This window comes from Lolium perenne, chromosome 4 (genome assembly GCF_019359855.2).
Source record: "Lolium perenne isolate Kyuss_39 chromosome 4, Kyuss_2.0, whole genome shotgun sequence".
Classification (NCBI taxonomy): domain Eukaryota; kingdom Viridiplantae; phylum Streptophyta; class Magnoliopsida; order Poales; family Poaceae; genus Lolium; species Lolium perenne.
This window is the reverse complement of record NC_067247.2, coordinates 343,835,839-343,849,682: the sequence shown is the minus strand read 5'-3', so window position 1 is coordinate 343,849,682 and position 13,844 is coordinate 343,835,839. Positions and strand designations below refer to the sequence as shown.

Here is a 13,844-nt window from a genome sequence, read left to right as displayed (position 1 = left end):
TCTGGCGTTCCAGGTTCCGGCTACTTGTTGTGCCACCAGGTCGGAATCTCCACAGCATATGATGTGCTTGATCCCAATTTCCTTAGCGACGCGCAGACCGTGTAGTAGAGCCTCATATTCCGCCATGTTGTTAGTAGCTTCGAAGTGGATCTGCAGAACATACTGCAGTTCTTCTCCGGTAGGGGACTTTAGGGTGACTCCGGTTCCTGAGCCTTGATGCTGCTTGGATCCATCGAAGTGCATGACCCATGTCTCTGGTTCCGGCTCCAGACTTGCATCCGGAGCTTCTGTCCAATCTGCGACGAAATCTGCCAAGACTTGGGATTTTACCGCAGTCCTGGGCTTGTAAGCGATGTCAAAGGCGGATAATTCGATGCCCCATTTAGCCGTACGTCCTGTTGCGTCAGCGTTGTTGAGAATTGTTGACAGCGGAGCCTTGCTCACAACTGTTAGTGGATGCTCTTGGAAGTAGTGTCTCAGCTTCCGGCTGCCTAGGAATACACCATAGGCTAGCTTCTGAAAGTGAGGGTACCTTTGTTTTGACTCCGTCAGCACCTCGCTAATGTATTAGACAGATCTTTGGACGTCATATTCATGACCTTCTTCCTTTCGCTCCACCACGATGACGAGACTGATGACTTTGTTGGTAGCTGCCAGATAAAGGAGCATTGGCTCTGACTCTGCTGGGGCTGCCAAGATAGGTGGGGAGGTAAGTATTTCCTTCAACCCCCGAAGAGCTGCGTCAGCTGCGTCATCCCAGACAAATTTGTCTGTTTTCTTTAGCAGCTTGTACAGAGGTAGCGCCTTCTCGCCAAGACGGCTAACAAACCTACTGATTGCTGCGACGCAACCAGTTAGTCGTTGCACATCTTTGAGACAAGTTGGCCTTTTGATGCACAGGATTGCCTTGATCTTTTCCGGGTTAACCTCAATGCCTCTGTGTGAGACTATGAAGCCAAGGAGTTTTCCGGCTGGCACGCCAAAAACGCACTTCAGCGGATTCAACATCATCTTGTACCTGCGGAGGTTGTCGAAGGTTTCTGTGAGGTCGCTGATCAAGTCGGATCCTTTCCGGGTCATGACCGCGATGTCGTCGACGTAAGCGTGCACGTTCCAGCCAATTTGGTCCTTCAGGCACCGCTGCATCGTACGTTGGTAAGTAGCACCTGCATTTTTCAAACCAAAAGGCATAGTAACATAGCAGTAAGTACCGAACGGGGTTATGAATGAAGTCGCCTTTTGGTCGGATTCCTTCATCCGGATCTGATGATACCCGGAATACGCATCAAGAAAACACAGAAGTTCCGCCCCCGCCGTCGAATCAATGACTTGGTCAATGCGCGGCAAGGGGAACGGATCCTTCGGGCAATGTTTGTTCAAGCCAGAGTAATCGATGCACATTCTTAGTATTTCAGTGTTCTTTTTGGGTACAAGGACGGGATTCGCGACCCAATCGGTGTGGATAACTTCTATTACAAAACCTGCTTCTAGTAACTTTGCTAGTTCCATTCCTATGGCGCGGCGCTTCTTATCTCCAAAGCGTCGCATAGCTTGCTTCACTGGTTTGGCCCCCGGATTTATGTTGAGGTAGTGCTCGGCGAGTTCCCTAGGTACTCCGGACATGTCAGAAGGTTGCCATGCGAAGATATCCATGTTAGCGCGGAGGAACTCGACGAGCGCGTCTTCCTATTTGGGGTCCATGTTGGCTCCGACCGAAACCTGCTTGGAAGAGTCGCCTTTGATGAGGTCGTGCTTCTTGGTTTCTATCGCGGCCTTGAAGGAGGTTTTCTCCTCGGAGATCTGCTTCTTGGTGGTCTGCATCTCGCCGGATCCACCGCGGCTCAGAGCCTTTCGCCTCTTCTCCGCATATCACGAGACTCTGCGAAGGCGGCTTCGCCTAACTCGCACTCATGAGCCTTTTGTAGTCTCCGGATACGGTAATCATACCTTTAGGACCCGGAATCTTGAGCTTGTTGTAGATGTAGCACGCTCTTGCGTGGAACTTGTGGTAGGTGGGCCTGCCGAAGATGACGTGGTAGGAGCTCTTGAAGGGCACAACTTCAAACGTGATCTTCTCTTCGCGGAAATTATGAACATCGCCAAAAGCCACGGGAAGTGTAATGCTGCCGAGGGAGTTCGCCTTCTTACCCGGAACCACACCGTGAAACTCAGTGGTGCTGTGTTTAAGCTGTTCCTTGGTGAGGTTCATCCGCTCTAGAGTCTCCAGGTACATAATGTTCAAGCTGGCTCCGCCATCCATGAGGCACTTGGAGAAGTCATACCCATCAATGCGGGGACTTACAACCAAGGCGTAGCATTCTTTTGGCACAATTGCGGGGTGATCCTTCCTATCAAAGGTGCACGGTATCTCCGACCACCTGACGTGATCGCGGCACACCGGAACTATGGCGTTCGGGATCCGGGTAGCTGACTTGGAGGCGCGCATCGTTGGGGTTCCGAGGAAAGTGTGGTAAGCCCCCACGCTCTTTTTGTCGAATGGATTGGATTTACCTGCGGCTCCTGCCTTGGGATCCGGCGAGTTATCATCCTCATCCATCGCCTCGGAACTATCATCTTCTTTGTCCTTGTTCTTGCCCTTGCCACCTTTGCCGCGTGGGCGGTGCTTCCGGGCGCGCTTGTATCCTGCCTCCGGGTCGTTCTTTAGATCATTGACCCACTTGCAGTTGCGGTTGGTGTGAGTGGACTTCCCCGTAGCCGGATCCGGATGGGCCAGCAGGGCATGTCTCTGTATTCCTCATAGGTTTGCGGGCGCGGGATCCGCCAGTTGTGACCTCGGAGGTATGTCTTGCCGACCGCCGGCTCCGCCTCCGCGTCCGCGTCCTCTGCCGCCTCCTGAACCTCCGCGTTGAAACGCCATGGCGATCATCTCGGATCCGCCACTCTTCTGGTCATCAGGGTTCTTGCGCTTATGGCTGCTGTTGCTACCGTTGTCACGGTTCTTCTTTTGCTGATGCAAGGGGATTGCTGTGGCTGCGAGATCACCGCCTGCGTCGTCATCGGCGGCAGTGTGATCGCTGGCGATGGTGATCATGTCGTCCAACGTCAGTTGATTTGCATTGACCATGCAAGTTAGCTTGTGCCGTAGCAATCCTCCTCGCTGCAAGCCCCCAATGAAGGCGTGCATTGCTGTGCGGTTGTCGACGTTCTCGCACTCGTTTCTGCATGCCAACCATCGGGTGAGGAAATTCCTCGATGTTTCGCCCTTCTTCTGGATACATGCCTGCAGGTCGCTTGTTGTGGCAGGTCTCTTGTAGGTGCCCCTGAAGTGTTTCTCGAAAGCGTTCTTCAGGTCGAACCAGCAAAAGATGGAATTCTTCTCGAGGTCGCTGAGCCAGATCCGGGCTGGACCTACAAGGTACAACTGAAGCATGCGGCAGGCGATGTTAGGGGTTCCTCCGGCGAAGGTTACAGCATTGTAGTAATCCTCAATCCAGGTATCCGGCCTTTCGGTGCCATCATAATGCTTCAGGTTTCCGGGTAGCTTGAGGTTCATCCTTGGCTTTGGTTCCTCTCGAATCATCCTGCCAAAGCACTTCGGACCAATGTAGTCGGTTCTGTATTCGTTGAGGCGATCCCGTGCGTCGCGTGAGCCGTGGCGAGGAGACTTTGAGCGAGAGCGAGATCTTCGACCGTTGCCTCCGCCTCCACCTCCGCCTCCACCGCTAGGTGGTGGTGAGGGAGACCTGCGAGGTGGGCGGTGCGATTTCTTGCTTCCGCCTTCTGACTCTCCTCGGCCTTCCAGGTGCTGGCTCCGGCTCCTGTGGCTGCCTTCGCCCTGGCGTTGGCTGCCCTGGTCGTTCCGATGCGGTTCCGGGTCACGGCTCCGGCGAGGCTCTGGGTCATGGCTCCGACGAGGTTCTGGATCGCGGTTCCGGCGAGGTTCTGGACCACGGTCCTCATTCCGACTCCTTCTGGGCTCGGGCTCATGAACGTTGTTCTGGTTCCGGCGAGGTTCCGGCGAGCGCTCCCTATTTCTGTTTCTTGGCAGCACGTTGTCGCGGATAACAATCCCACCATGCCCTGGGGGCCTGGTGTTTCCGGCTGGACTACGGCGGCGAGGGGGTCGCGGGTAACCGTTGGGCGGAGGAGAGGGGTTGCGGTATTTGTCTCGTCCAGAGTACATTGCATCCTTTCCCTTTCTTGGATCTGACGGTGGCGTCTTTGATGGTACGGGGATCGGATTTGGGTGTTCCCTGGCTTTCCTTCTTCTGCGCTCCGAGGATCCGGTGTGTGATTCATCGTCGGGATGCCGATCAGCGCGGGCGTCCTTCTGCGCGGTAGATACACAGTTATCCGGATTGGATTCCAACCTGCGCGAAGTATCCGCCTTGCTTTGCTGCTGCATTGCTGAAGCGACAAGTGTGCGGAGATAGTTGATATCAACCTCTTCGTCCTTCTTCTTCAGCAATTCCGCAGCTTTTTGCATGTTGTCCTTTGGGGTTTCCAGCGGCTGGTGCTCTGCGGGCGTGTTGAAGGGTATCCTGCGAGGCGGAATTGCTTCTCTAACAATTCGATCGGCCTCCGCCTGCGCATAGATCATTTTTACTTCCCACTCAGCCCTCATGCTCTTGACTTGCTCGAGTGTGGCAGCGATCTCGCGGTCCTGTCTGTCGAAGTTTTCCGCCAATCCTGCAGCTTCTGCCCTCTCTTCCCTTAACGCGGCTTCGGTACCGGCGAGCTTCTTGGCTGTGGCCAGCATTTCCTTTCTAGTAGCCTCTAGGGCCTCCAGATCTGCGGCGTCGCCCGGGGTTATAGGTGTGTTAAGGACTGCTCGCGCGACCATCTCTTCGCCGACAGATTTCCTCCGAGGAAGGATCCCTCGGGGTCGCACCCGAGACATTGGAGATCCTTGTTGGGATGGTTGAGGGTCAGATTGGCTGTTTGGCTCTTCAGATCCAGTTTGTCCCTGCGCTGCTATCGTTGCGAGAACCTGCTTAGGCTGGGCGGAGTCGACTTCGGGCTGATCACTGTATCCGTATTCCCTAATCTTGCGAACGAAGTCATCAGACTCCATGGAGGAGGTATCTCCGGAAATTGGGCTCAGATTGCCCAAAATCGACTCTTCAACCGGAGCTTCGCTTTTTCCGACAGGCTGAGCCTGATCCGGATCTGCGCCGTTTTCCGGTGCCTCTACCTGCTCAGGACCAGCTCCGGCTTCTTGAGGGGCGGTTCCGGCGGTATGGGCCAAGAAGTGTACGAAGTGGCACCTCTGCTTTTCTAACACCTGGGAGACCCAGGCGGATCTGCATTGGTCTTCCACCGTTGTTTCCTGCTCAGGGGCGGATTGGGTGGGCTTTGAAATTTCCAGATCTAAGGCGGAATCTTCCATGGGAAGCTCCTGCATCTCAGATCGGATCTTCGCGACAGCGTCCAGCTCTGCGGCGGTCGCGTCTGCGTTACTTACCAGTGGGTTTCCGTCGGAATCGACGGTTTCCCCGATGAAGATGTGTATGCCGCCTATAGGGACGATGGAGAGCTTGACGGGGTTTGTCCTAGCCGGAATCCAGCACTCATCCGGAGGGACGATCGGCAGATTTCCGGCGTAAAGGACGCGTCCCACAGCGATGGTGTCGTCGTAGCTTCCCATGGCGGAACCCTCCCGGTTCCGGCCTCCAGACGCCACAGGCCCCACGGTGGGCGCCAACTGTCGTTGCCTAATCGACGGTACCTCGGAGGAGGGATCCTCACGAGGGGGAGAAGAAGTAGGGGCCATAGGGCGGAGTGCACACGGGACGGTGGTACGCGAGTTACCCAGCTTCGGAACACCTGCACGATGACAGGGCCTACTGCTGCTTGTCTGGAATTATCTGGGCGCTTTCGCGTTGTTACAATGAGTTGTGATTGTGCCTCTAGGGCTCCCGGGATCCGGCTTATAAAGGCGCACGGATCTAGGGTTTACACGGAGAGTCCTAGCCGGATTACAGACAGCCTAGCTACGGTACAATATCTTGCCGTGCACGTCACGGATCCGCCTTCCATATACATCGTACTGGATCCGGGTTCCTCATGGGCCTCCATGGATCCGGGTTACTCTTATGTCGGTACGGATCCGGCTTACTGATCCTGGACTGGACTTCTTCCTGCATGATCAACAGCAACTGGGCCGCCCGATGGGCCACATGCTCATCACCGTCTGTGGGCCACCCGGGCTTGCCGGATCTAGGCACTGTCGATGGTACACCCATGAAGTATACCCACAACAACGATAAACTCCAAAAGGAAAGCAAATGACCCACGAGATGCATTGGAACATGTGTAGATGGTTTTTCTTCGTGAAGTCAAGAGTCATGTTTGGTTTTATCCAAATTTTTAGAAATATTTCTTGTCTTACAATTATCTTTTTGTAATCTGAGGATCTATTAGAAAATGGATTTTTTTATTGCACTTTATTTTTCAAAGGGGTTTTACGTAAAAGTGGTTTTTAAATCCAAGAACTAAAGACCTACATTATTGGGGTTTCCAATATTTGACGCCCCGCAAAGTAATAACTAGGTCCTCATTTATTCCTAGAATTGTAAGAACACATGAATAGGAAAAACACATGATTACAATGTCATGTCCACTCAAACCCGACAGGGTTTCATATGCACCAAAGTTGTTTGATTCCATCACGGGAAAAGTAAACGATTCTGAAAAGGAGGTTTAAATGGATGCTTTATTTCCCATGAAACGTAGTACAAAGGATTTGTATGGAAAAGTTCCTATGGGATGCATGCATTCCTACAAATCAAACAACCATTGTGCGAAAAAATTCTTATGATTTCAATCCTCAAAAATTCCTATGTAATTCCTTTTAATCAAAGAGGCCCTTATATGGTGAGTATTCTAATTTATATATCATCACCATAGCAGCCTCCGTCTACCAAAAAATGATGGTGCGGTCAAGGTTTTTGTTCCCGGTAGAAAAGTTGATCCCAAGGGGTGTTGGGATTTTTGATTCCCAAGGTTACCGGACAAATTTGAAAATCAAACATTGAATTCAGTTTTCTCAATGTGTTTACTGAGGGTTATCATTAAAATTCCAAAATTTCAAAAACTTCAATATTTTTTTGCTTGGTAATTTGGTATGACCATTTACCCGGATGCTCTGAAAATCTAGTTACTGGGTGATAACAAGATTTCCCAACCGGTAACCAACCATGGGTGATGCTAATATGCGGGGATCATCGTTTCCCTTGATGTCCTACAGATCGATGCTTCTGCTAAGCGGCCGCAGCATGCACAACCAGCTGGGTGTAAGAGCATCTCCACTCGTCCCCCCGAACAGGCCCCCGGCGAGCGTTTTTTCCATCCGGACGGCGAAATTCGGCCCAGTCGCGCCCCCGGTTCCTCGTTTTCGTCCGGATTTGGGCCTAAATTCATCCGGCGATCCCACGCCCCCCCCGGCCCCCCGGGGAGCGCTCGGGGACTCCGGACGAAACGAAAGCGCGCGAAACGGCGAGGAAACTTCCCGCGCGTCTGGTGGCCCCAACTTGTCGGCGAGAGAAACCGATCGTCGTCCTCATCGCATCGTCTTCCGCGCGCTGTAAAAGCCTGCCGCCGGCATGCATTCGCCGGCCACGCGGCGAGTTAATGTCGTCGTCTTCCGCGCGCTGTAAAAGCCTGCCGCCGGCATGCATTCGCCGGCCACGCGGCGAGTTAATGTCGTCGTCTTCCGCGCACGCATCGTCTTCCGCGCGCACTAAAGGCTGCCGCCGGTCAGCTCGCCGCGGACGCGTCGCAATCCACGCGGCATTTAATCCCCGCGCCAGCCACGCCTATATACGCCGGTCCGCTCGCCGCGAGGCGTACCCCGTGCTCCACTCTCCCTCCACTCTCCCTCTACTCTCAAGATGGCGTTCTACGACGACGACGGCGCAGCCAACAACGGCTTCCCCCGCCGGTCGCTGCACGCGTGGGAGGGGCACCTCCTCCACCAGGCGGGGTACCCCTGCCCGCCGGACACGAGGCCTCCCGGCGGCGGGTGGCGGCTTAGTGCTGGCGGCGTACCAATCCCGCCGCCGCCTCGGGGCCACGCCCTCGACGTCGCCATCGAGGAGGCGCGGATGACCTTGACGGACGAGGAACGCGCCGAGCCACGCCACCACCCCGACAACTACACGGCGTGGAACTCGTACTTCCTGCGGCGGTGGGAGCGGGAGGCTGGCGGCCTACGACGGCCCGCCGCCTCCGCTGCGCGCAACAACGCCGCGGGCCGCCGACGGTGGTGGAGCGCGCCGGGCCGGACACTCGAGGCCGTCGTCGAGCACATCGAGGGCGGCAACTCCCCGGTGCTCACGATGCCCCCTCTATCGGCATCGAGGGCATCGGCGAGCCGCCGTCGGGGAAGCGTCTGGCAGCCACGGCGCATGGCTGCCAGCTCGTCGTCTTCCGGATCGGCGTCAAGGTCATCCTTGGCGCCGGTGAAGAGGGAGGAGGCGTCGTCGCCTTCGACGCCGGTGCGCGTCAAGAAGGAGCCGGCGTCTCCGCCGGCGACCAGAGGGCGCAGCAGCGGCGCCCTCGTCATCCGAGAACAGCCTTCCGCGCCGCAGCGGCCGGAAGAAGACGAAGAAAGAGGCCGCCGCCGCAAGCCAGCTCGCCGAGGAGGAGGCGAAGCGCGCGGAGGACGCCGCGATGGCGGAGGCGATCGCCAGGTCGCTGCACGACATGGAGGAGGAGAAGCGCGCGGACGACGCCGCACCGGATCGGGCCAGCGCGATCGGCAGGAGGCGGAGGCGAGCAGCGGCGGCTGCCGGACCTGGCCGCCGCACGCCAACTCGCCGCCCGCGCCGCTTCCAACCGCCAACGACGATGTCGCGCGGTACCGCCGTCCCGCGACACCTCCATCCGGCGTCGCTGTCCCCGTCGTCGACCTCGAGTCCTCCGACGACGATCGGGTACAAGCCATCCCTCGGGTGGGGAGACGCTGCCGTGGCAGCAGCAGCCAGGCCGCGCAGCCGAAGGCCAACGACGACGGCTCCGACGACGACGGCGACGGCGACTACACGGTGTTCTACCGCCATTTGGGCATGTAGAGCGCCGTGTTTTAAAATTAGCGTTTGAATTCCCCTAGCCGAATTCGAAATATAGTCGAATTCGGCCTCTATGTATGAACTCCGCCCGTTTTAGTCTAAATATCATTAAATTTAGTCTATATTCACCCGAATTTAGCCGAAGTTTGTCAAGTTTCCGTTTTTTAAATTCGCATCGTCGACTTCGCCTGGGCACGCGGCTGGGAAACTACTACTCCCCACGCCAAATCTTCCTCCAATCCGGACGAAAATTTCGCCGGATTTGGGCGTGGGGAGCGCCAACGAGTGGGGATGCTCTAAGGGTGGGGCCTCCACCCTAAGATTTTCCCCAGCCCATATATCAGTATATATAGAAAAGAAAAAATGCAAAAAAAAACCTAGCACAACTTAGGAAATTGGGCTGGATCCGCCACTATGCTAGATACTGATTGAGTACTCATTCACCTGCTAGGTGGTCATACGGCCGGGGAACAACATCAACATAGGAGTATATTGCTTCCTTAGCTTGGGTCATTAATTAGTGTATTCACTGGCTCATGGCCGAAATACAATGCTATACGTAGTACTCGAATTAGTGTATGCTTCCTTAGCTTGAGTAGTACGTATACATTTGAGGACGAGAATCCATATCAATTTCCATTGTATACTTAAATTTGCCGCTACAGCGAAGGAGCACTTATTGCTTGAGCTTTCTTTGCTTCAGTGATCACAGGCAGCTCCTTATATAAACCGTGCACAAGCTATTTCCCACACACCAGTACATTTCGATCGTAGCTAGCAGAGAGCAGTGAGGAGTGAAGCTGCCACGCCCATTCGCTAGAGACCTATAGTACAGACAATAATAGAGCAGTTAGCCAGGGCCTGATGACCTGATCAAGACACGAGCCGGTTGAGCTAGGTCCGGATTACCACAAACGCCTCATCTTCAAACCGATCGATCGCCATGAGCACGGACGCGGACGCCGTTCCGGTGGCCGTGGCGCCGGCGAAGCGCCCTTCCATCAACAAGTACGCCTTCGCCTGCGCCCTCCTCGCCTCCATGAACTCCGTCCTCCTCGGATATGGTACGTGCATTTCCACTTCTAACTACCACCATGTCCGTACGTGCATGTTCATAACGTGTGTTGCGCGCGCGATCGATCTTGCAGACATCTCGGTGATGAGCGGTGCTCAGCTGTTCATGAAGGAGGACCTTAAGATCACGGACACCCAGATCGAGATCCTGGCCGGCGTCATCAGCATCTACTCGCTCTTCGGCTCGCTGGCGGCGGGCCTGACGTCCGACTGGCTGGGGCGGCGCTACACCATGGTGCTCGCGGCCGCCATCTTCTTCACGGGCGCCCTCGTCATGGGCCTCGCCCCCAACTACGCTTTCCTCATGGCCGGCCGCTTCGTGGCCGGCATCGGCGTCGGCTACGCGCTCATGATCGCGCCCGTGTACACCGCCGAGGTGGCGCCCACCTCCAGCCGCGGCTTCCTCACCACCTTCCCGGAGGTGTTCAACAACTTCGGCATCCTCCTGGGCTACGTCTCCAACTTCGCCTTCGCGCGCCTCCCCGTCCACCAGAGCTGGCGCGCCATGTTCCTCGTCGGCGCCGTCCCGCCCGTCTTCCTCGGCTTCGCCGTCCTCGCCATGCCGGAGTCCCCGCGCTGGCTCGTCATGCGCGGCCGCATCGAGGACGCGCGCCGCGTGCTCCGGAGGACCTCCGACTCGCACGAGGAGGCGGAGGAGCGGCTCCTCGACATCAAGCGGGTCGTCGGCATCCCCGCGGACGCCACCGACGCCGACGACGTGGTCGCCATCGTGCGCGCCAACGAGGCCGCGCGCGGGCAGGGTGTGTGGAGGGAGCTGCTCATCAACCCGAGCCGGCCCGTGCGGCGCATGCTCGTGGCGGGGCTCGGGCTCATGTTCATCCAGCAGGCCACGGGCGTCGACTGCGTCGTCATGTACAGCCCACGGGTGTTCGAGGCTGCCGGCATCAAGTCCAAGACCAACTCGCTGGGGGCGTCCATGGCGGTGGGCGCCTGCAAGACCTTCTTCATACCCATCGCGACGCTCCTCCTCGACCGCATCGGGCGGAGGCCGCTGCTGCTGGCCAGCGGCGGCGGGATGGCCATCTTCCTCTTCACGCTCGCTACGTCCCTGCTCATGCTGGACCGGCGGCCGGAGTCGGAGGCGAAGGCGCTGGGCGCGGTGAGCATCGCGGCGATGCTGTCGTTCGTGGCGTCGTTCGCGTCGGGGCTGGGCCCCGTGGCGTGGGTGTACTGCTCGGAGATCTACCCGCTGCGGCTGCGCGCGCAGGCCGCCGCCATCGGCACGGGGCTGAACAGGCTCATGGGCGGGGCCACCACCATGTCCTTCCTCTCGCTCACCCACACCATCACCATCGCCGGGGCGTTCTACCTCTACGCCTGCATCGCGGCCGCGGGGTGGGTGTTCATGTACTTCTTCCTGCCGGAGACGATGGGAAGGAGCCTGGAGGACACCGGGAAGCTCTTCGGCAAGGACACGGACGACGACGTCGACGGCGTCGTGCGCCATGAGCGCAAGAAATCTACTGAGCTCATCGGCGCTCCACAGTAACAGCGAGTAAGCTATGTCGCCCTTACGTCCGTACACTTGTGGTGCTTGTGTTGTGTGGTCGAAGGAAGCTACCTCTAGATTCCGGACACGTTGGTTAGATTCCCAAGCTTTTGGACTTGATGCAGAGTGGTCGATCGTGTAGGGTCACCCAGCGCTCTACCTCTACGGGGAGAAAGGTCACAAGATATCCCAATTTACGCACGCGTGATGAATCCACGTAGAAAGTTCACCGTTCACCGGCCATTGTGGCGCGCACTGGCTGCGCAGCCTGACCCCGTGGCTGGATCTTTTCACCGGGTAGGTAGTGTGTCATTGATGCTGCAGTGCTGCACGAGTGTGTAATAAGTAGCATATCTAGTGTTGTACAGGCATGTGTTGTGCTATATGACTTAGTCATTTGTGTACTTTAGTTTGTGGCGTTTGTTGATTAGTTATTTGTTTTTTATTTTTTCTCTTACTGTAGCCAAACAGAAATACTCTGCATCAAGTCTAGGTTATGTGTTTCTTCCGGCAGAAAAAAAACAGCAAATTAAAATTATGACGCGGTGATGGCACCACCTGTGCCGAAAATGCTATACTTACGGACACTAGATTACGGTTTACGGAATGATGTGGAAGGCAATGATTCGTGCAATCCTGATTTCATTGCGTAATTTCAGGTTAGGGGTGGGCCCACCTTTTCTCCACGTGTGCGCGTAAGTGAGATTTCGTGAAAATTTATCCGTAGACGTAGCATTGCTGCCCCATGTGCCCATGCCGACAAAGAGCTTATGCTCAATGGTTCCTTCCAAACTCACTGCTTCAACTTTGATCTTCCTTCGATTGTGTCATCTAGTTTCCTTGATTCGGCTCTCGCTTTCTACTTGATTGAACCCTTCACCTTGAGGAGCTCAGGTTTGCGATCCTCTCCATGAGACATGCGTCTAGTCTCGGGGTCCGATGAGTTTGTCCTTGCCTTTTTTAAAAAGTATTATAACCTTTTTAAGGGTAATCTCTTCTTCTATCTCTGCAACTTCCATTCCTTCAAAACTGACATTCGACCCATCAGTAGGTCCTACATTCTGCTCCTTTCCAAAACAAAAACAAAAAGGCGAAGCAAATAAGCCGGAGAACTTCCACCCCATCTCCCAACGAGACAAGTACAATTTCGAACTAAATGCCTTACTCGCATCCCTAAAACCCTAATCCCTTCTCTTGTACACCCCAACCAAACTATCTTTCTCTAGCAGCTCCATCACCGAGAGATTCATATACACCCCCAGAATCATTCAAACTTGCAAAGCACTTGGCTACCGCTATGGTCTTGTAGATTACTTCTGCAAAGCCTTCGACTCCATTAGTTGGGAAGCTCTTGATACTGTCTTACAAGCTATGGAGGGACAAGATCTCGCTCATTAATTCATCTAGTCAAAATACAGTGTTGCTTAATGCTTGATCAGGAGTTGGATCCGATGTCATCGAGGTCTTTGTCAAGGAAATTCATGGCCCCGCTCCTCCTCGTCATGCATTCTTTCTGATGTCCTTTAGCAACTCATTCTTCAAGCTTCTTGTTATGGTCTCTTTTCCCATCCTTTCATCGATGACATTCCTTATACGGTCCTCAAATACGCAGACAACAAGATTGACACATTTTCTGTCTGTACGAGAATTCACATTAATTTCAATAGAAGCAAATTTGTTCCTATCTTATCGCTCATCCTAATGTCTCGTCCACCTGCGTTCTTTTTTCCCATTGCATCTTTTACCCAAACTTATCTTGGACTCCCTCTCTCTATCTTCCATGTCATTTACTTGGCCCAGATCATTTCTAAATGTAATAAGTATCTTGCTAGATGGCATGGAAATTTCACTACTATTAGTGGCCGCCTTATTCTCGTCGACTCAGTTCTCCCCGAACTCTTTTCCCATGCAAAAGAGTGCCAGGATCCTCCCTATGGCTATGGTTACTATCGATGCCATACTTAAGCGTCATTGCGCATTCTATGACATGTGAAGATTAATGAAAAGGTGGAAATTTCAAAGTTACGAAGACTAAAGTTTGCACTCCCAATTCTAAGAGGGGCTCGGGGTCTTGTGTCTCGTCTCTCAAAAAATTCACCCTCATCTCTCAATTCCTCAATAGGCTAGAAAATGTGTCCTCCATCCCCTAGTTTGAGTGGTTTCATTGTTTCTATGGGTGGTATATCTCCCATGATCATGGGTGGTCCCTCTTCCTCGGCACACCTTCA

General features: G+C 54.8%; 1 protein-coding gene across 1 annotated transcript; it reads left to right on the top strand.

Annotated features, from left to right (window-relative positions):
* The first annotated feature begins 9,746 nt into the window (after positions 1-9,746).
* On the top strand, positions 9,747-12,061 carry LOC127297114 (polyol transporter 5). Its single transcript, XM_071819411.1, has 2 exons — positions 9,747-10,096; positions 10,181-12,061. Exons 1-2 carry the CDS (start codon positions 9,976-9,978, stop codon positions 11,614-11,616), a joined length of 1,557 nt encoding a protein of 518 aa, XP_071675512.1. The 5' UTR covers positions 9,747-9,975; the 3' UTR covers positions 11,617-12,061.
* Positions 12,062-13,844: the final 1,783 nt, after the last annotated feature.

Excerpts from the sequence above, each read along its gene's own strand:
- LOC127297114 (XM_071819411.1), top strand. The coding sequence starts at position 9,976 with ATGAGCACGGACGCGGACGCCGTTCCGGTGGCCGTGGCGCCGGCGAAG. Across the intron at positions 10,097-10,180 it reads CTCCGTCCTCCTCGGATATG|ACATCTCGGTGATGAGCGGT; the intron begins GTACGTGCATTT and ends TCGATCTTGCAG.